The 23,148-nt window shown below is 40.9% G+C and overlaps 1 protein-coding gene across 5 annotated transcripts in view; it reads right to left on the reverse strand.

Moving 5' to 3' along the window:
* Positions 1 to 2,105: 2,105 nt before the first annotated feature.
* OCLN (occludin) overlaps positions 2,106 to 23,148 on the reverse strand; it is a 56,069-nt gene continuing 35,026 nt past the window's right edge. For all 5 annotated transcript variants that reach the window (XM_055331954.1, XM_055331957.1, XM_055331956.1 and 2 more), the window contains 5 exons: positions 21,440 to 21,585; positions 13,040 to 13,255; positions 8,789 to 8,960; positions 7,466 to 7,507; positions 2,106 to 5,030 (listed from right to left, as the gene is read on the reverse strand). In XM_055331954.1, the coding sequence (XP_055187929.1) occupies positions 4,929 to 5,030; positions 7,466 to 7,507; positions 8,789 to 8,960; positions 13,040 to 13,255; positions 21,440 to 21,585 (678 nt within the window). In that variant the 3' untranslated portion in view covers positions 2,106 to 4,928. The remainder of the gene's footprint in view (positions 5,031 to 7,465; positions 7,508 to 8,788; positions 8,961 to 13,039; positions 13,256 to 21,439; positions 21,586 to 23,148) is intronic.

Here is a 23,148-nt window from a genome sequence, read left to right on the forward strand (position 1 = left end):
ATCCTGTTCCAAGACAGGATGCATTGCCATGGGACAGCTGGCTACAACCCCAAGCCCCAAGTATGTATCTTGTGTATCTTCACTATCCATCAGTCTGGGAAGGCTTTTTTTAATTAAACATTTTATTTTTATTTTATGTAGGCTCCACACCCAATGTGGGGCTTGAACTCAGGACCCAGAGATCAAAAGTTCCATGTTATACGGACTGAGCCAGCCAGGCACCCCGAGGGAAGGCCTTTTTTTCTTTTTAATGAAAAACCAGGGAAAGGACAGCAGTCCCCAGTAAAGTGTATTTGTGGAGGCTGAATTGTTCAAACTCACAACTGTGAAGTTCACTCTCCTCTGTATAGATTTTAGTCATAGATCTTAATTAAGAGTGGCAACAAAGCAAAACATGCGTAACTCCATGGTAATCCCTTGCCATGACTAAGCCTGCCACATTACTCTAATTGTGTACAAATTGGTAGAAGAAATGGATCAAACCAAGCCCAATGTTTTAACTAGTAGAACTAAGGGACAACTGTGAAAAATGAATGGAACTGTGTGCTCTTTGCCCGTAGGTATCTGGACACAGTCCCCAGGGTTAATAAATTGATGAAAAACTCAGCCAGTGTTGCTAAACTGGAATTCAGGGGGCACAACTTTGGAGACTGGGAGAGACGAACCCGCCTATTCCAATACCTTTAGATGAAACCTCAATCACTGCAGAGACTCACTGAAAACCTCCACCATTGCTCTTAACAGCATAGAATAATCCTTATTTTGATATGTCAAGCACTTGTTCATCGTCTCTCAAGTCAACGGTGCCAAACCTAAAATTAAAAAAAAAAAGGGGGGATCCCTGGGTGGTGCAGCGGTTTGGTGCCTGCCTTTGGCCCAGGGCGCGATCCTGGAGACCTGGGATAGAATTCCACGTCAGGCTCCCGGTGCATGGAGCCTGCTTCTCCCTCTGCCTGTGTCTCTGCCTCTCTCTCTGTGACTATCATAAAAAACTAAAAAAAATAAAGATTATTAAAAAGAAAAAAGACAAAAACCTAGAATTTACCCTAAACACTGCACCCAGCACAGACCAAGGACTGGGATGATACATAGACTCTTAAAACATAATTTGCTTTTTAAAAGCTTTTTCGAGTCTCGACATTCCAGCTTTGGGCAAGAGGCGTAACTGGCCACGTCTATTACTTTCTGACGAGGACTATTGTCCTAAGTTCTACATTAACTACCTTCAAAACAACTACGATACAAGTAGCTCCCACACAAATAAGTGAACTGCCAGATTTAGCAATCTGTCCAAGGTCACGCGGCAAGTACCTGCCACAGGGCAAAGCAAGAGCAGGACAGCACATGCAGGGAAAAGCCAGCAGGTCCTGGGGCAGCAACTAGAAGTCTTGGGGGGGGCGGGGGACACACATACACTCTGTGGTAGTCCTGCTCCCCCTCGCACCCCTGCAAATCATGGTTCCATGCTTTTCTCTAACTGCAAAATGGCACTCTTAACAGTGCTATCTAAAAACCACCCACACAGAAAAAATTTTTTTAAATAAAAATAAAATAAAATAAAAACTACCCAGGTTAGGGATGTGTGGGTGGCTCAGCAGTTGGGCGTCTGCATTTGGTTTGGGGGTGGGATCCCAGGGTCCCTGCAGGGAGCCTACTTCTCCCTCTGCCTGGATCTCTGCCACTCTGTGTCTTTAATGAATACAATCTTAAAAAAAAAAAAAACTACCCAGGTTACTTCGGCATTTTTCTTCATAAAAACTGTTCCCATTAAAGGACATGAACAATAGGAAATGTAGGAGAGATTCATCTATCCTTTCACAGAAGAGAAGTCACATTAGTGCAGAACCACAGGCTGCCAGGAGATTGGATCTCAATCCCGATTTCTCCAGCTGAGCCTTTAGAAACGTCCAGATGAGATACATCATATCTCAGTGATGAGGCAGAGAGGATGTCTCTGTGTCAGGAACTCTGAAAGCAACTGACAGCTGGAAAACCACAAATGGAGAACTCTTCTTTTGCTCCTACCCTTCTGTGCACACGCACACTCGTTCAGGTCTTTACATATACTTTCAGTATTTCATATGAAGCATTTTACATCAATTAAATGTACTTAAAATATGGTATTTTATTAATACCAGACAGAGCAATCCCGTCTTACTTATTAACCCATAAATTTATTGATAGTCAACCTAGAGTGGGAGTACAGAATCTAATATTCCAACAGACCAAGATCCCAATCCTACTTTAATCATTTGCTAACTGTGTGACAGACCAGTTCATCTAGCACATCCTCAGTTTTCCTGTTAAATGAACATGAGAAATGATTACATCTCAACAGAATGTGCTAAGGATTAAATAATTTCATATAAGTGTGTGTATACAATGTAACTTTTGCTATAAATAGACTTAAATCTATTTCCAAAAACACAAGGCATATATGATAAAACTAACACCTGTTCTGAGGGGTGGACATATGTTTATAGTTTCCTATATTTAAGTTTCTTAAAATAGAAATTAAAATATTGATCTTACCTACTTTTTTTTATTTTAAATATTTTATTTATTTATTCATAGAGATGCAGAGAGAGAGGCAGAGACACAGGCAGAGGGAGAAGCAGGCTCCATGCAGAGAGCCTGACATGGGACTCCATCCAGGGTCTCTAGGATTATGCCCTGGGCTGCAGGCAGCGCTAAACTGCTGTGCCACCAGGGCTGCCCCTGATCTTACCTACTTTTAATGCAGAATCATCTATGTAAAAGAACCACACTCTGCAGCTAACCTTTATAAGCAGGACCACATGCTTTCAAAATGGAATTTCTGGAACAATCCTTCATAGTAGGAAGCTGAATGCGAACATAAGAATCTCAGGTCAGAGGGATCCCTGGGTGGCTCACAGGTTTAGCACCTGCCTTTGGCCCAGGGTGTGATCCTGGAGTCCCGGGATCCAGTCCCACATCAGGCTCCCTGCATGGAGCAGGCTTCTCCCTCTGGCTGTGTCTCTGCCTCTCTCTCTCCTCTGTGTCTCTCATGAAAAAATAAATAAAACCTTTTTTTTTTTTTAAACAATCTCAGGTCAGAGATGGAAGAGACCTCTGACATCTAACCTTAACCTTTTATTTTCCAAACCAGAAATCTGTGAGTGGTTTGCCAAAATTACATCCAGCTGATTAATCCCAAGTGGTCTTTAAGTACCACAGTTGAGAAATGATTTTGCTTTTTATTCAAAGTTCAATTTTATGACACAATTTTACAATGGAAATTCATGCTATTTGATTTTCTTCATTCAGCTGAATAGTTTTGTCAGAACACTGGCAAGCTTGCCGCTTTCATAATCCAAGTATGCTGACTTCCAAGAACAGAGAAATTTAGATGTTAGCGTACATAAAAAAGGAGTTAGGTTGCTCGAGAGTCTTTACCATTTGGTGTGAATCCAAAAGTATGAAAACTGCAAATGATTGCCTTTTGTAATATGTACAGCATATGGACAATTAAGAATTTCTTCAATTTGAAGAAATGAATCAATGTTATAATAGATACATTTTAAGGTTTACCTTTGGAAAATGATTCAGACTTATATATAAAGAATTATATACTTAAATGTCTGAATTGTATACTAAAGATTAAAGATTATTCTTCAAAATTTTTCACAAAAACAGTTCTAAACTGGGGTGATAATCACAATCAACTGGACTAGCTATCAGCTCATTTTACTTTACTAATAAAAATTTAAACTAAAAAAAAAGGTGGTAAACCAAGGACACCATCTGAAATAATTTGACATTTTATGTTATTGCACTCTATTTCCAGACAAATCAGCTTTCTGATAACCAAAAGACTGGGAGATTTCGCAACAGCACCCAAAATAGTTGAAAACAATAACAGATAAAACTGAATGTAATTTTCCAAAACTTAATATTAATAGCACTACTGATGTCAAATAGGTGTATGAAAGAAAGAAAACACCAGGTTTAATACCTTATAAAGTATGTACAGACCTTGAACATTGTTGTAAGATACAATTCAAGTCACAACTGAATTAGCGATGTCATCAAATACTCTGATATAATGAAAAAGTCTAGTTGGTTAAAAACAAAACAAAACAAAACAAAAATGCATGTAAACCATAAAAGATTACAAAGTACTTTAAAATACACAACAGAATTCTAACCAGGAGGTTTAAATTTTGATTCTTAATAGGTGAGCACATATTTATAATCTTTAAATTTCACAATTTGTTGTTTTTACATGATCTTTATTATCTGGATAACATAAAACAATAAAAAGTTCTTTTAACACCATTTACACACAGGAGAAAAAAAAAACAATCAGCGGGGAGGTTGGTAGAAGGCAGTAGCCATAGTTAAGTAACATATGGAAGGCCTGGGATTTTATTCGTGGACTCAAGTCACAAAACAGACTTAATAACCAAAATTGCAGGCCAGGAACAGGCAGTTTCACTTCCGAGACTTCCCTGCAGGGACCTGGTTCCCTTACCTAAAAAAGGAAATGGTGATAAATAACAGTTCTGAAGGCAGAGTTCTGGGAGGAATGGAGAGATCACCTACACGAACTAATGAGTGCACTTAGGTATTAAGGAAAGACTGCCCCAAGTGTGCAAGTTCACAGCACAAGTTCACCGTAGGACCTTCTTCCAAGGTCTAAAAACCTCCACCTATACTCAGTCCTTTAGCACAACAGCCAAAGTCTAAAGCACAGGAATCCTTAATCGGGAGTGTTCAGCCCAGTTGATTATCAAAAGCTATGTGTAAAATGCTTCAATACTGATGATATTAAAGCTACCAAAACTTTGTAATGATCACAAAGATCTGGCCTCCTGGGTTCGAAATCCAAAGTCATTTTGCCTTCTGACAACGTCGCAGATATGTCAAATACTTCACAATCTCTCAAACTGTGTGGCATCTGCCTTCTAGGTTTTCTGTCTATCATAGTCTCCAACCATCTTCTTGATGTGGGACAATTTGCTCTTCAACTGCTTGCAATAATTCCTCTTATTTTTGTAATCTGGAGACTAAAAAAAAAAAAAAGGAAGAAATAAAGGTAAATTTAACAAAATAAAAACAAATATGGCAGTTTCTCTGGGCATATAAGCAATTGATTCTTTTTTCAATGGAGATGAATTATTATCTTCTTCTTTTTTAGAAGTAGGTTCCACATGAAGCATGGAGCCCAACATGGGGCTTGAACTCATGACCCTGAGATTAAGACCTGAGCTAAGAGTCAGATGCTTAACCAACTGAGCCACCCAGGCAACCCTGAATCATATCTTCTAACCTGAGTTTTACAAAGCATACACTTATTTCTAGTGATTTCTAAAGTGACCCAAAAAACTTACTGACCTTTTTGCTAACACATCATCTAAAAAAAATCAGTAAAACACGGGTGCTTGGCCCGCTCAGTTGGTAGAGCATGTGACTCTTGGTCTTGAGGTTGTGGGTTCAAGATCCATACTGATTGTAGAGATTACTTAAAAATAAAATCTTTAATAAAATTAGTAAAACAAAAACTGGTGATATTGGTTGACTTGGGAAACAATAAATGGGTAAATGGGGAACAAGACACTTTTTTCTTTCCTTTTTGTTTTTTATTTTTTAAGTAATCTCTACAATCACTGTGAGGCTTGAATTCAAAACTCTGAGACCAAGACTCTCATGTTTTACCAACTAAGCCAGGCAGGTGCCCCACTGTATATTCTTTTTAAAGATTTTTTTTTTTTATTCATGAGAGACACACACACACAGAGAGAGAGAGGCGGAGACACAGGCAAAGGGAGAAGCAGTCTCCACGCAGGGAGCCTGACGTGGGACTCGATCCCGGGTCCCCAGGATCAGGCCCTGGGCTGAAAGTGGCGCTAAACCGCTGAGCCACCCGGTTTAGCAGTGGGGCTGCCCCCCACTGTATATACTTTTAAACTCTTGCATTGAAAATTATGGTGTTTTGTGATTTTTAAAAATGTTTACATAAAAATCTTTTAAAAACAAAGTTTTAGGGACACCTGTGGTTCAAACAGTTGAGTGTCTGCCTTTGGCTCAGGTCCTGATGCCAGGGTCCTGGGATTGAGTCCTGCATCATGGTCTCTGCTCAGTGAGGTGTCTGCTTCTCCCTTTGACCCAACCCTATCTTGTGCTCTTTCTCTCTCAATCTCTCACTCAAATAAATACAATCTTTAAAGAAAAAAAAGTTTTAAACCATGAATGACTGATAATGAATGGCAAGTATTAACAAGGATATGGAGCAAAAGGAAACTACACAGCTCACTGGAAATATAAAGTGGCAAAGCAGGAGAGCTGTCTGACACTATGACACTACTTACCAAGGTTAGACAGATACTTCCCAATGACCCTGAAATTTCACTCCCAAGTATACACCTAACAAACATGTGCACACGTACACAGACACTTAAAGCCGCATTAGTTGTAAAAGCCCTAATTTGAGGACAAACCAAACACTGACAAACAAAAGAATGGATACATAAGTTACCTTTTATTCACAAAGCAAAAATAAATGAAACATAGCCACACAAAAAAATATGAATGGATATTCAGAAAGAGCAAAAGACATCACATATGGGGCACCCGGATGGTTGAGTCGGTTAAGCATCCGACTTTTGGTTTCAGCTCAAGTCATGATTGCAGGGTCCTGGGATTGAGCCCTTTGTTGAGCTCCACGCTTAGCATGGAGCCTGCTTGTCCCTCTCCCACTGCCTCTGCCTCTTCCCCTGCTTTTTTGCACACTCCCTAGTTCAAATAAATAAATAAAATCGTTAAAAAAAAAAAAAGGAAATAAATGACACATGAAAAACCCATACTAGGGGCAGCTGGGTGGCTCAGTGGTTGAGAGGCTGCGTTTGGCTCAGGGTGTGATCTCGGGGTCCTGGGATTGAGTCCCACATCAGGTCCCCACAGGGAGCCTACTTCTCCCTCTGCCTGTGTCTCTCTCTCTGTGTCTCTCATGAATAAATAAATAAAATCTTAAAAAAAATCCCTACTATATGATTCCATTTACATAAAGTTCAAGATAGGCAAACCTCATCTATGATGTGAGAAGTTGGGATAGGGGTTATCTGTGGGGAGAGGAAAAATTGGGAGGAGGCAACAAGAGAGGGTTTCCAGGTACTCTAAGAAATACATTTCTTCATCTGAGTGCTAGGTATATGGTCGTTTGGTGAAAATCTGCCAAGTAGTAGCCTCGTGCAAGTTTCTGTATGTATAATTCAATTAAAAAAAAAAAGCTTAAAAATTCAGCTACTGGTGGTAGCTGCAAACAACTGAAATTAAGGTTCTAATTTCTGCTACCATTTTCACCATGCAGTTTTAGGGCCTTTTGTCATAGCCAGTGTTTGTGTGACAAGGTACCCGTACTCATAGTCATTCCAAAGGTTAAATAAAAAAACACATAACAGAAAAATTCTTCCTGGAGGGAATCTTACAGATCTGTGATACTTACTCCCTTAACTTGCTTCAGTCTATTGTACTCATCAGCAGCAGCCTATTAATGAGAAACACAATAGAAAACGGTTAGCAGGGGCATTTTCTCTTTCAAAAATAACATGCCTGAGGTTATATTTTGGGGCTAAAACTGCCAACAATGCGGCAAATAGAGGAAATTAAAATAATGAAGTCTTTAGGCTCTTAAAACTAGTATAGGCAGCAAGAGGGGCTGAAGGAAGCCAGCAAAGAGAAATGTATGACTTATACCTCCCATGCCGTAGCTATTTGTTTTGCTGCCTCTCATCTCTCCCCAGGCTGGTGCATGTGCCACGCCGACACCAGAGAGACCTTCTGTAAGGCACTGCGCTCATCTGGTTATACCCCATTAAGATTATGAAACTGGTCTGAGCTTCCTAGTAACTAACTTACTATATACATTAACTTATATATACTAACATACACACCCACTAAAATATATACATATTTATCATGTATATATTAATCACATACATATTTACCATATTATATACATGCTAATATAGCACGTATATATAAAATAATTTGACCAACAAAATAAAGTAGCAGATTATAACCCAAAGTATAAAATAGACGTCTACTGAGTCAATAGTGACATATATGAATGATTAAGATAAACAGGAGGAACGGACCAATTTCTCATGCACAAGAATTCTAAATAATGTATGTGAGTACACTGCCTTTAAAGAGCTGAAGCATAATTCCCCATTCCTTAAGTGACTTTTTTCCCAAAGAGTATAGTATAGAAAGGGATTAAAAAGAGTAACTTTCACGGACAAACATTACTTCAGCCAAGTGGGGGGAAAAAACAACCACCGCCATAAACTACTGTTGAGTAAGAAAACAATAAGGATGCAAGTAAAACATAAGATAATTTTTCATCAAAGATGGTACATGTCTAGTGCATTTTTGCATGAAGGGGATATTTTAACAACTCATATTTGGTGACAACCAAGTGACAATATTTAAGGTAGTTTATTTTTCTGTACACAATCCTATAATGTGTAATATCTTACAGAAACAATGACCTGTGTTTAAAAATAGAAAAAGTAATATAGCTTTTTTGTTTTTCTAAGTAGGAAGGGATATATGTACATAGCCTGTTGTTTTGTACTTGTTAACTACATCAGTGCACTCTTCAATTTGGAAAGACTTTCACATCCAAGATTGAATTTCAGTTATTATTCAATGAAACCAATTTGAGAGTGACCAGCAAAATTTAAATCAACAATAGAAAGGACATGATATCTTCATAGATTAAATCATATCATATGTAATATATAATTGTCAGGTTTGAATTTACCATGTACTCTTCACTTTCTTCTCTGTAGTCATCCAATTCTTTATCCAGGCGAGAAAGTTCTTTATTGATCTCATCAAGTTCTGCTTGTAAGCTCTTGTATTCCTGCAGGCCAGTGTCAAAATTTCTCTTGTAGAGTTGTCTTTGTTGATCTGAAGTGATAGGTGGATATTCCCTAAAAATTGAGTTAGAAAATGACTACTTAGGACTCTGGCAGACATAAAATCCAGTGTTTAATCATCAAAGAAAATGAGCTCTTGGGATGTAGAAAATGACATTCTCCTGTTTCTGTTGCATACAGGGAGAGGGAAGGTGGGATGAAAATAAGTTTTCTCTTAATAATGATTATATTTGGGATGCCTGAGTGGCTCAGGGGTTGAGCGTCTGCCTTTGGCTCAGGTCATGATCCCAGGGTCCTGAGATCGAGTCCCACATCAGGCTCCCTGCTCAGGAGAGAGCCTGCTTCTCCCTCTGCCTGTGTCTCTGCCTCTCTCTCTGTGTCTCTCATGAATAAAAAAGTAAAATCATTAAAAAAAAAAAAAGGATTATACTTTAGGGGGACCTGGGTGGCTCAGTCAGTTGAGCATCCAACTCTTAATTTTGGCTCCAGTCATGATCTCAGGGTTGTGAGATCAACCCCTTCTGGAACTTAGCAGAGTCTGCTTAAGATCCTCTCATTCCTTCTGCTCCTCCCCCTTGCTCATACGGTCCGTCTCTCTCTCAAAAAAAAAAAAAAAAAAAAAAGATTATACTTTATACATCACTGCTTATGGTTTTAAAAATATTATGCTTGGGGGAGGAGGGAGGGCACCTGAGCAGCCCAGTCAGTTGAGCAGCCACCGGTTGATTTTTGGCTCAGGTTCTCATGATCTCAGGGTCCTGTGATGGAGTCCTGTCACACCTCCACAATCAACGGGGAGTCTGCTTGAGATTATCTCACTCTGCCCCACCCCCAATCCGTATATACACAGTCTAAAATAAATTAATCTTAAAAAAAAATAAAATAAGGGCAGCCCCGGTGGCGCAGCGGTTTAGCGCTGCCTGCAGCCCGGGGTGTGATCCTGGAGACCCAGGATCGAGTCCTGCATCGGGCTTCCTGCATGGAGCCTGCTTCTCCCTCTGCCTGTGTCTCTGCCTCTCTCTTCGCTCTCTGAATGAATAATAAATAAATCTTAAAAAAATAATAAAAATAATAAATAAAATAAATTAATCTTTAAAAATAAATACTATACTTAAATGATTTTTAGAAATAAAACGGAAGGGGCACCTCAAGTGGCTCAGTTAAGTGTCTGCCTTCAGCTCAGGTCATGATCTCAGGGTCCTGGATTGAGATCTGAATAAGGCTCCTGCTCTGAGTGGGGAGATTCCCCCTCTCCCTCTGCTGCTCCCCCTGCTTGTGCTGTCTCTAATAAATAAATAAGGTCTTCAAAAACAAAGAAAACTGAAAATCATTTATGAAACTTAAGGTCCAAGTCATAGGAACTCATTCTGAATATACAACGCCACACGATAATAGAATATTTATATTTCAAGTCTTAAAACTGGAATTCTAGAACACAAAGTACATTTTCATCATTGCAGGGGAGAACAGCTACTGACAGCTGGTTGTCTTCCGCTACCAAGTACAGTTTTTAGATTTTTAAAAAACTGATCTTGTTTCCTGAGCAGAAATAGTTTAAGTCCTTTGATTATAAAAGTAGACTTTAGGGACACCTGGGTGGCTCAGCGGTTTGGTGCCTGCCTTCGGCTCGGGGTGTGATCCTGGAGACCCGGGATCGAGACCCATGTCAGGCTCCATGTGTGGACCTGCCTCTCTCTCTCTGTATCTCTCATGAATAAATAAATAAATCTTTAAAAAAATAAAATAAAAGTAGACTTTAAAATGTACATGTACATAAAATAAAAATAAAATGTACACGTACAAAAATATATGCTCATTGTACAAATAATATGGCAATACATTAAATTGAAAAAAGCCCTTTTACTCAGCCATTAGAAACGACAAATACCCACTATTTGCTTCAACGTGGATGGAACTGGAGGGTATTATGCTGAGTGAAGGAAGTCAATCGGAGAAGGACAAACATTATATGTTCTCATTCATTTGGGGAATATAAATAATAGTGAAAGGGAATATATGGGAAGGGAGAAGAAATGTGTGGGAAATATCAGAAAGGGAGACAAAACATAAAGACTCCTAACTCTGGGAAACGAACTAGGGGTGGTGGAAGGGGAGGAGGGCGGGGGGTGGGGGTGAATGGGTGATGGGCACTGAGGGGGGCACTTGACGGGATGAGCACTGGGTGTTATTCTGTATGTTGGTAAATTGAACACCAATAAAAAATAAATTTATTATAAAAAAAATAAAGCAAACATTACCATCAAAAAAAAAAAAGAAAGAAAGAAAAAAGCCCTCAAATTCTGTATAATTTGTATCTCTCAACATACTAGCTATTCTTTACAGATCATGGTGAGGCTATTACCTAATAATCCACTGAAAATAATACTCTGAATTGTTTCATAGGACTAATGAACTTTATAGCAAGATGGAATTTCAATTTTTACATCTAAATTGGCTTAATATCTTCATTTTACAAAGGGAAGAAATGAAATGATTTGCTCAAAAGAGAAATATGAATCAGGTTTTTTAAAGGTTTTTTTCCTTCCATGATACAAGAAAATATTTTATAGCTAGATGGCTGAACGTGGCCAAGAACTTTTTTTTTTTTTTTTGCAAATTTAGTTATTTAAGTGTGTGTCAGAGGGGCAGAGGGAAAGAATCTCAAACAGGCTCCCCATTGAACAGGGAGCCCCGTGTGAAGCTCGATCTCGTGACCTGAGTCGAAACCAACAGTCAGAAGCTTAACCGACTGAGCTACTCAGGTGTCCGTGGCTGAGAATTCCTGTGGGAAGAGGGGAAAGTGAGGTATGAGAACCACCAATGAGGAGATTTCAAACTATACTACGCCACTCGTCCCTCCAAACACCCTGAGAAGCAATGTTTTGATTAACCACCATTTACACTGCAAATGTTTCTGATTGGTATTCCATTTCTCAGAATACTTGGGCATAAAAGGGCTGGCTACACATCACACAGGAGTATAGTTTGGTGATGATGAATTATAACTCGACCACAACCTTGGCCAGAACTCGAAATTGTTAACTTAATTGTTTAGAAAATTATTTGCCAAAGTCTCCCGGATTAAATATTTTATTATTTTATTTTATTTATTTTATATTTTATTTTATTATTTTATTTTATATTTTTAAGATTTTATTTATGTACTTGACAAAGAGAGAGCACGCACAAGCAGGGGGAGCAGCAGAGGGCCCAACACAGGCCTTGATCCCAGGACCTGAGCTGGAGGCAGACACTTAACCAACTGGGCCACCCCGGCGCCCCTGGATTAAACTTTTAAAAGGATCTCTGGTCTCATTGTGAAACCTTAACTTAAAAATAAATGCCAAAACAAAGCCATAGCACTGCTCTGGGAATTTTATAATCAGTAACAGAAGTTCCTCTACACTGGCGTCTTATTTATTTGGAAGACCTTTCTTGGGTGCCTACTGGTATGAGTAAAAGCACTGGTGAAGTTCATAAGTCATTTTGTGGAAGACGCTCATAGTATCTTTAAGACATAGTCACAGCCAAACATATCCCCTCCACGTCAGTCTTTATTTCAAAAGAGTACTACGGAAAAAAACCTAGCCAAAAATTATCTCCAGGGACGCCTGAGCGGCTCAGTCAATTAAGCATCTGCCTTTGGCTCAGGGCGTGGGATCGATCCCCATGTGGGGCGCCCAGCTCAGGGGGGAGTCTGCTTCTCCCTCTCCCTCTTCCCTTGCTTGTGCTCTATCCCAGGACTCTGCGATCATGACCTGAGCCAAAGGCAGATGCTCAACCATCTGAGCCACCCCAGTGTCCCCAGTGGAAATGAATAAAAATATCTAGGACACTGGGGTGGCTCAGATGGTTGAGCATCTGCCTTTGGCTCAGGTCATGATTGCAGAGTCCTGGGATCGAGCTCTGCATCGGCCTTCGGGTTCGTGGGGAGTCTGCTTCTCCCTCTGCCTGCTGCTTTCCCTGCTTGGGTTCTCTCTCTCTCTCTCTTTCTGACAAATAAATAATTTTTAAAAAATCTTAAAAAAAAATCCTCCCCAGTCCTGGTTGTCAAAATGACACCGCACCCCCCGACCCCAGCTGAGCCAGCAAGCGTTGACCCAGGGCGGCTCCAGCACGAAGCCCCCCACTACCTGATCCAGTCCTCCTCCAACTCGTCACATGACTCGCCGCCTGTCGTGTAGTCTGTCTCATAGTGGTCCTGCTCCAGCCTCTTGGGCCTTCCCGCTCTTCCTTTCGAGGGGGCCCTCTTCGAAGGTGGCTCCAAGTGCCCACTGCTGCTGTAGCGAGGCTGCCTGAAGTCATCCACAGGGGAGGTGGCAGGCAGCTCCTGCACCACTTCGGGGACCCTAGCGAAACAGCAATCAGATTTCAGGGACCACGAGGTATGCTGCAGCCCCTGGCCAGGGAGGGCAGAGTGAGCCCAGAGAGCAGCACAGGAAGCACGAGGAGACGTCTAGGCCCTGGTGCTCTCACTCAGCAAGTTCAGGGACCTGACACACAGCATGTCCCTTTGTTCAGGCTGGCACCCACTCGAGTCCTCTGGGACACGCCACTAGCTTGAAGGTTCCAGGGTATGGGGAGCCCATTTGTAGAACCTTCTAAGCAAGATGGATCCAAGATGGGACTTTAGGAAGCCCAGGCTGATCTGGAGGAGGTGTTTACCTGACCTGGGCCAGGGACTGAGCCCTCCAAAGGTGGTTGGGGAACAGAATGCTCAGGATTCTTTTCTACAGGTTCTTCCAGTTTCCTGGAATGCTGGGTGGTGAGAACAAATACCTGTACCCGTCTACCTTCAGAAGCTGGTTCTCAGAGGTAAGCATTTTAAGTATTAATTTTTAGACTCCTCTACATCAATTTTCAAGATACAAGCTTGGAAAACTAAAATATTAAACATTTAAACGACTGCTTTTGCTAATCCTATGGCCATGTAGACCGAATGGCATGGAAGGATTACCATGAGACTTATTTTCCTAGTGTAATTACTTAATATTGCATGAGATTTTTCATTGCGTATGTTTCTGCCACAAGCATGAAAATGAAGCCAAACACGGAATGTGGCAACTGTAAAGTACTTCTGAGTAACAGTGATGCACAGCTTAACTTTCCTTGGTCGCAGAGCTAAAGAAAGAAGAGCAATGAAAGGAAGGCAAAGGACACGCCCGAGACTGTCCAACATCAGCCTTGCTACTCAAACCAACTATTAAAAAACGTGTGAAGATTAGAAAACATTGTCTCATGGTTTTCAACTTACAGGAACTATAATCTTGAGCTCTGTCTACGAGGTATATGCTCTGTTTTCTAGGTGATCCAGAACTGCTTGATTCAAATTGTTGTCACAGTCTTCAGATTTCAAATTGCACTTACCTAATTTCTTAAAGCTTTTGGTTGTGTGTGTGTGGTTGGGGGGGTGGGGTGGGGGTGGTCCTGTGATTTAGGTCTTCGCCCTGAATGGATTCAGGTTATCATGGCCTGCGTGCTGTGTTAATGCTACATCTAAAGGACAGAAAATGTGACTTTCTCCACGAGTCAATGAGTAACAAGTTCCTAGACACTCTGGCAAGTTGCCAGGTATTACGCTTCTCATGTTGGGAATGCAGTAGGTATATTTAAGGGAGTAGGGGCTAGAGAGGGAGGAAGCTACCCAGCAAAAGAAATCAAAAAATAACAAAACCTAAAACATGAAGACAGGCCTCCTCTCATAATTTGTTTTTAAATATTTTATTTATTTAGTCATGAGAGACACAGAGAGAGCGGCAGAGACACAGGCAGAGGGAGAGGCAGGCTCCCTCCGGGGCTATGTATACTGTCAATAATCTTTGAACCTACTTTTAATTTTTTTTAAAGATTTATTTTTGTTTATTTATGATAGACATATATATATATATAGAGAGAGAGAGGCAGAGACACAGGCAGAGGGAGAAGCAGGCTCCATGCAGGGAGCCCGAAGCGGGACTCGATCCCGGGACTCCAGGATCACTCCCTGGGCCAAAGGCAGGCGTGAAACCGCTGAGCCACCCAAGGATCCCCTGAACCTACTTTTATATATAAAATCTTTTTTTTTTTAAGACTGCACTAATACTTCAGTAAGGTGCAGGTTTTTACATTTTTTTTTTAAGATTTTATTTATTTATTCACGGGAGAATAACAGAGAGAGAGGCAGAGACATAGCCAGAGGGAGAAGCAGGCTCCCCACAGGGAACCCAATACGGGACTTGATCCCAGGACCCCGGGGTCATGCCGAGCCAAAAGCCGACGCTCAACAACTGAGCCACCCAGGCGTCCCTTAGATACAAATTCTATGAGGTCATAATCTTCACGACCCTGAAGAGGCAACCAGCTGCATGTTTTCCCTGGTATCCACCTCAGTCTCCAGGTCCAAAAGTTTACCCTTTCACAGTCTTTTTTTTTTTTAAAGATTCATTCATTCATTCATTCGTTCATTCATTTATTGAGAGAGAGACAGACAGACTGAGAGAGACTGAGAGGCAGAGACACAGGCAGAGGGAGAAGCAGGCTCCATGCAGGGAGCCCGATGTGGGACTCGATCCCGGGACTCCAGGATCACACCCTGGGCTGCAGGCGGCGCCAAACTGCTGCACCACCGGGGCTGCCCAACATCTTTCTTTTTTATTCACTTGTTTTATTCACATACACACACCTGCACATGCCTTCGGTGCTCCTACCTTGCCCGGACTCTCAGTGTAGCTACTGTGTGCGGTCTTCTGCCCCTGGTAGATTGCCACCTCCATGAGAACAAGAACTCGGGATTCCCAGGGTACCTAGCCAACTACGGTGTACCTGGCAGGTGTTCAAGGTAATTACTGAGTTGAAAATACATTCACAGGAATGCTTTCTGATGACACCCAGTAACAGTGAGGGAAGATAAACAAGGCATGATCAACATCAGTGTCCTATCAAAATAATGTCCATTATGTACATACTATTTTATTTTTAATTTTTTAAAAATTATTTATTTATTTGAGAGGAAGAGACCAAGAGAGCAACAGAGGGAGAAGGAGACAGACTTCCCACCAAGCGGGGAGCCGGAGGTGGGGCTTGATCCCAGGACCCTGAAACAACAACCAAAGCCAAAATCAAGAGTGGGTGCTCAACCGACTGAGCCTGCAGAGCAGGGCTCAATCCCAGGACCCAAAGATCATGACCTGAGCCAAAGACAGATGCTTAACTGAGCTACCCAGGCACCTCTACATGGTATTTGGAAACTGTCATCATTATTGGGGGGAATATCTAAGCCATGTCAGTCAAAGAACACTGTCTCCCTAGACTTGGGAACAACAATGATCCAAAAAGGGCCAATCAGGAATCTTTCAGTAGATTTTACACGTTAGCTTTGGGAAAGGACATGTCATTTTCTATGTCCTGTGCCAGAAGTTCAATGTAGCCCGGAAAATGTGGACGACCGTCTTCCTTTATTTATTTTTTATTTATTTATTTATTTTTGCCATCTTCCTTTAATAGAAGCTGTACCGACAACAAAGCCCACATAGTAACAGGAGCCCTAACACCTACTGAGTTCCTGGCTCATGCCATTCCTAAACTTCGACCATCCCTTGGCATAATGTGAACCTGTGAATTCCTATGACTTGTATAAAAGTCCTAACAGATTATCCTGCTAGCTGCATATTTACTGCCTCCATACAAGGTTTCATTGGCAAGGTGTCAGCCTGCCTTGAAGGCTCTGTGGCATGTTGACATTCAACTTCCATGACTTTTTAAGATTTTATTTATTTGACAGAGAGAGAGAGAGAGAGAGAGCAAGAGAGCACAAGCAGGGAGAGATGCAGACGGAGAGGGAGAAGCAGGCTCTCTGCTGAGCAGAGAGCCCGAGGTGGGCCTCGATCCCAGGACCCTGAGATCATGACCTGAGCCCAAGGTAGATGCATAACCGACTGAGCTACCCGGGTGGCTTACACTTATAAATTAAGACCAATTTCCTTAACTCATAACAATGTATTTACCCTGGATTTGGACAGGATAGTACAGAATGTACCTAACAGGGGGATATTGCCTAAATTTAATTAGAAAAGGTAGAAAAGAAACCATTTTCAATTATATTTTGCCATCTCCTAACCTAGTATTAATTCTAATTGCACTGAAATTCTAAGATACAGGGCATGTTGATGATGGGCGCAAGATGCCAGATGCAACTGTAATTACCATATAATTCCACTTTCTAAGAAGTCCCAACAATAAACACAACTAACAGGTAGTTAAAGGCATCAAAACTGTGGTGGAGGGGAATGGGGGTATCAGTGAGGAAGGGGACACAAGGACCGTTCAGAGTGCTTGTACGTCTCTCTGTTGGCGTGGTGGTGGTAACTTCAGTGCTCACACGTGAAAAACCATCAGGTGTATGCCCAAGACGAGTACTCTTTACTGGATGTGTGTTATGCTTCGGGGAAAGAAGTCCTCGTGTTGAGGACCTCATCCTTACCATGGACCTGAGACACAACGTTCCTGTTCTAATTTCTGCTCTATCCACTATGACAGCATGGAGAGGCACCTTTATGAAATCCTGGGGAGACACAGCCTATGACTGAAGGTGTAGCCCTACTCCAACCAAGTGGATGTGCTCTGAATCTTCCAGAGCACACGATACTCTGCCTTGGGTAACGCCTGGCAATTTCTATTATTCCCGAGAGGCTCCAAATTCCTTCCATCATTCGCGCACATAAATCAGGAGATAATGTCCCATCCACATCCCTTAGCACCATCCCCATTTTCCTCTCCTTCTGGATTTTGAAACTAAGTATCACATGCGCATTTTCCAGACCTTCAAGAAAGTTCTGAGGTGTAGGCTGGGAATACAAATTGGTATACCCCTTAGGGGGCTACAATTTGAGTATGCTTTTTTTTTTTTTTTTTGAGTACACTTTCATATTGAAATAGGAAACTTCCTTCAGCTTAGCACTTCTGTTTTAAATATTTGTCCTCCAGGGGCACTTGGGCGGCTCAGCGGTTGAGCGGTTGAGCGTCTACCTTTGGCTCAGGGTGTGACTCCGGGTCCTAGGATAGAGTCCAACATCAGTGTCCCTACAGGGTGCCTGCTTCTCCCTCTGCCTGTGTCTCTGGCTCTGTGTGTCTCTCAGGAATAAATACATAAAATCTAAAAAAATTTTTTTCCTCCAGATATATTCACACACATATAAAGTGATAAATGCACAAGTTTACTCCCTACAGCGATGTGTAATATCAAACCATTGGTAAAAGTATGCATCAGTAAGAGACCCAAAGGTTACAGTATATCCATTTGGTGGAATATCATGCAGCTATAAAACAGATCCTTAAACTTTTTGTATACTAATATGCACAATCTCAAAGACATAGGGCTAATAATGCATTTAATGTGCTAGTATTTCTTAAAGGAAGATATAACGAATGTACATTTTGGCCAGCATAAGTATTGAAAAATAACTTCTGGAAGGTAGTTTTTTTAAGGACTTTATTTATTCCTGAGAGACAGACAGATAGAAAGGAAGAGGGATCCCCCATGGGAATCACAATCTGAGCTGAAGGCAGACGCTTAACTGACTGAGCCATTTAGGCACCCTGGAAAGTTATAAAAGAAATTGGTGGGCGCCTGGGTGGCTCAGTCGGTTAAGCGTCTGACTCTTGATATCAGCTCAGGTTTTGATCTCAGAGTTGTAATTTCAACCCCCATACTTGAAAAAAAAAATAGTGGTAAACCAGCTGCCTCTAGGAATAGGAATCTTGGTAGCTGGGGACAAAAGCTATCCCTTTGTCTCTTTTTAATTAATTAATTAATTTTATTTATTTATTTATTTTCAAAAGATTTATTTATTTCTGAGAATACACAGAGAGGAGAGAAAGAAACAGAGACACAAACAGAGGGAGAAGCAGGCACCATGCAAGGAGCCTGACATGGGACTTGATCCCGGGTCTCCAGGATCAGGCCCTGGGCCAAAGGCAGCACTAAACCGCTGAGCCACCCGGGCTGCCCTCTTTTATTTTTTTAATAAATTTTTAATAAATAAATATCTATTTTTATTTATTTATTTTTAATAAATATCTATTTTTATTTATTTATTTTTAATAAATATTTTTATTTATTTATTTTTAATAAATATCTATTTTTATTTATTTATTTTTAATAAATGTCTTTATTTTTAATAAATATCTTTTTTATTTATTTTTAATAAATAAAGATTTATTTATTTATTCATGATAGACATACAGAGAGAGAGGCAGAGACACAGGAAGAGGGAGAAGCAGGCTCCATACGGGGGGCGGGGCGGGGTGGGCAACGTGGGACTCAATCCTGGGGCTCCAGGATCACGCCCTGGGCCAAAGGTAGGCACTAAACCGCTGAGACACCCAGGGATCCCCTCTCTTTTAAATTTTATGTTACAAATGTACTGGCTTATTCAAGAATAAGATTTTTAAATTGTTCGAAATGAATTTGTGAAAATATCTAGGTTTTCATGAAAAGAGACAACATGTAGAATGCTATGTCACTCAGGCTTTACAATTAGTTTGGAGGCACGGCTGATAACAAGATGCATTATAAATATGTATTATGTATGCACGGAAGTTGTGCAAATCATACCTTTAAACTTTTACAAGGATTGTGCTTCTACTACGTATACCTTTGCCTCTAACAGCCTCAAGGGCTCTGCATTTTTGTCAAAATCCAATCAGAAGAACAGAGAAAAAGCTCTTCCTCGAAACCATTCACAACTGAAACCAACAGCAAGGGATGCCTGGGTGGCTCAGCGGTTTAGCGCTGCCTGCAGCCCAGGGTGTGATCCTGGAGACCCAGGATCCAGTCCCACATTGGGCTCCCTGCATGGAGGCTGCTTCTCCCTCTGCCTGTGTCTCTGCCTCTCTCTGTGTCTCTCATGAATAAATAAAATCTTACCAAAAAAAAAAAAAAAAAGAAAAGAAAACAATGAAAGAAAGAAACCAACAGCAAAGTCAAGCCTGAAGATCAAAACCAAATATACTGTCATCTGTTTCCAAATTCCATTCCAGGGTAATAATAAAATCTATTGTCTCAAACTGATTCCATAATTAAGTTAGCTGCTGGTGTCATCTTAAGGGGTTCCAGGTGCCCAAACTACTGTGCACTCAGGGTGGATCTCTATATAAACTGGACCACTAAATGGGAGGGGAGGGAAGGGAGGGTAGGAGTTGGGAGATAAAACTTTGAAGCAACACAAAGTTTTCCAGCAGATACACCTTTACCTTGAAACAACCAAAGCAGTTATAGAGAACATTTATTTTTCACTTTTGGTCTACAAATGAATTTGGAGTTCAAGAATTATATATGAGATTGCTGCCTGGCTCAGTTGATGGAATATACAACTCTTGATCTCACAGTTATGACTTGGAGCCCCATGGCGGATATAGGTATTACTTAAAAATGAAATTTTTGAGCCCAGGTGGCTCAGTGGCTTAGCGCTGCCTTCAACCCAGGGCCTGATCCTGGGGACCTGGGATCGAGTCCCATGTCGGGCTCCCTGCATGGAGCCTGCTTCTCCCTCTGCCTGTGTCTCTGCCTCTCTCTCTCTCTCTCTCTCTCTCTCTCTCTCTCTCTGTGTGTGTGTGTGTGTGTGTGTCTGTGTGTGTTTCTCATGAAAGAATAAATAAATAAAATCTTAAAAAAAAAAACACGATGGGGACACCATTTCAATAACCATAATGGCACCCACTGCAGGCCAGAAATTCACTGTAAGATTATTCACACTACTTGTAAATCTACACCTAGAGGCTTTATCAGTTTCACTTCCTTCAGCAATGTGAAGAACCTAGCTCAGCAGGTGAGATCTCAGAATTCCTGAATTCAAACAAAGCTTCTAGTTACACAAAAATGTATGTGGCTAGGGATGGATCAACCAGCAATCTTTCTGTTCCATTAATGAGATCTACTAGTTACAGGCAAGGAGAGACAAAACCGCACACAGCTCTGCTTTGTATCAGTAATGTCCTTCACTCTCACCTCAACCTCAAAACCAGCAATGGGAAAGAGAACTTTTCTAGAGCAGAAAAAATCTAATGTACCCATTTCCTATTAAACCAGCAAGAGAAAAGAATCAATTTCAGCTTAGAAGGGGAAGGGATCCCTGGGTGGCGCAGCGGTTTGGCGCCTGCCTTTGGCCCAGGGCGTGATCCGGAAGACCCGGGATCGAATCCCACATCGGGCTCCCGGTGCATGGAGCCTGCTTCTCCCTCTGCCTGTGTCTCTGCCTCTCTCTCTCTCTCTCTCAGTCTGTGACTATCATAAATAAATAAAAATTAAAAAAAATAAAAATAAATAAATAAATAAAAAAAAGAAGGGGAAGAAGATCCCACCAGCTGACAGTCCCACCCTCCTCATCTTCTAAGTCTCCACCAACTATGCCAAAGATCAGGCTCCAGCCTTTGGAAAATGTTAAAAAATATATATTTTTAAAGTAAAAGGTAAACAGGAACAGATTTATCAACATATGGAAATACTCATTTTTTTTTTTTAAGACTCATTCTATCTGAAGAAGGAAGATGCTACTTACGGTGTTGATTTATAGGAAGACTCTGGATACAACCGCTTGTCATTCACTTTACCATTGGAAGAGTACGCCGTGGGACTGTCCACTCTCTCCACATAGTCAGAAGGGGGAGGAGGCATGTCTTGTGTGCCTGCAGAAACGTTTTTAACCTAAAGAAACAGCCCCGAGAGACACAATTATTATTGAGCCTGTAACTTAAAGGGCAAAGAAATGGAAGAAAAATATATAGATATAGAGAATTACCTAATAGTTATTGGGCTCATTAAATACTGTTAACCTGTCCTGTTACTGTTAGAATTAACAGTCAAATCAGTATTATTTTTTAAAGATTTTATTTATTTATTCATGAGAGACACAGAGAGAGAGGCAGAGACACAGGCAGAGGGAAAGAAGCAGGCTCCCTGCGGAAAGCCAGATGCAGGACTTGATCCCAGGACCCTGGGATCACCTCCTGGGCCAAAGGGAGATGCTCAACCGCTGAGCCATCCAGGTGCCCCAAGAATTTTCATTTCTAACGAGTTCTCGGGTAATGCTTATGCTGCAGTCTGGGCACCACACTCGGAAAACTCATCTAGGACAAAAGACACTAGTTCTTCTTAATCCAGCCACACTACACATGGAATGTTAAAAATCACAGAAGAACTTAAGACGCTCAAACTCATTTCTGCTATAGTTCTTTAGTAAGACGTTTGTTTATTCTCCCTTAACATGCGTTCTCAATGGCTCTGTTCCCAATAGCCTACACAGTGAAGTCACAATATCATCGTCTGCCCTCTCTGCTTTCCTTCCTATTCCACTCTGATATGTAAGTGATTTTGTCCTGAGAGGTATTATACACTAGAGATAAGGCATTGCTAACATGAAAGACTTCCCAAAGAACCTTTGGGAGAAAATCTTAAATATCACAAGCATAGCCAATTAGATTCCCCACATTTTTTTTAAGTTTATTTTTTTAGTAATCTCTGTACACAACACGGGGCTCAAACTCACAACCCTGAGATCAAGAGCCCATGCTCTTCTGACTGAGACAGTCAGGCACCCCTAGATTCCCAACATTAACTGTTAGATTTCATGTGGTAGATCCAACACTTTCAATTTCACCTAATAATGTTTATGTTATTAGATATTACTCTGCAAATGATTACGAAAAAAAACCCTGCTAAGGCCAGATAAGTCACTGAGTTGTTGCAAAGCAGAAGTAAGGTGTAGGGAAAAAATTAAAAATAACTCCACAAAAAATATTTCTGTGGAAAAGAACAACTTTTCAAAAATAAGAAGGAAGTTACTGGTTTAGCGTGGTAATGAAAACAATGACATGAGATTACCTGGGTTCACTCTACATCTGCCAACTACGAGTTCTAGAAAGCCTCCATCTCTTTTCTTCAAGAAATAAGGACACTACCATGTTTATTCAACATAGTACTGGAAGTCCTAGCTGCAGCAGACAAGAAAAACAAATAAAAGACATTCAACTTGGTAAGAAGTAAATTTTCACTATCTGCAGATGACAAGATACTATATATAGAAAATTCTAAAGACCACCAAAAACTACTAGAACTGATAAATGAACTTAGTAAAGTCACAGGATACAAAATCATCATAGACATCTTTTGCCTTTCTATACACGAATAATGAAGCAGCAGAAAGAGAAATTAAGAAAACAATCCCATTTATAATTGCACCGAAAGGAATAAAATACTTAGGAATAGACT

The sequence above is a fragment of the Nyctereutes procyonoides genome, unplaced genomic scaffold, assembly GCF_905146905.1.
Source record: "Nyctereutes procyonoides isolate TBG_1078 unplaced genomic scaffold, NYPRO_anot_genome, whole genome shotgun sequence".
NCBI classification, from domain to species: domain Eukaryota; kingdom Metazoa; phylum Chordata; class Mammalia; order Carnivora; family Canidae; genus Nyctereutes; species Nyctereutes procyonoides.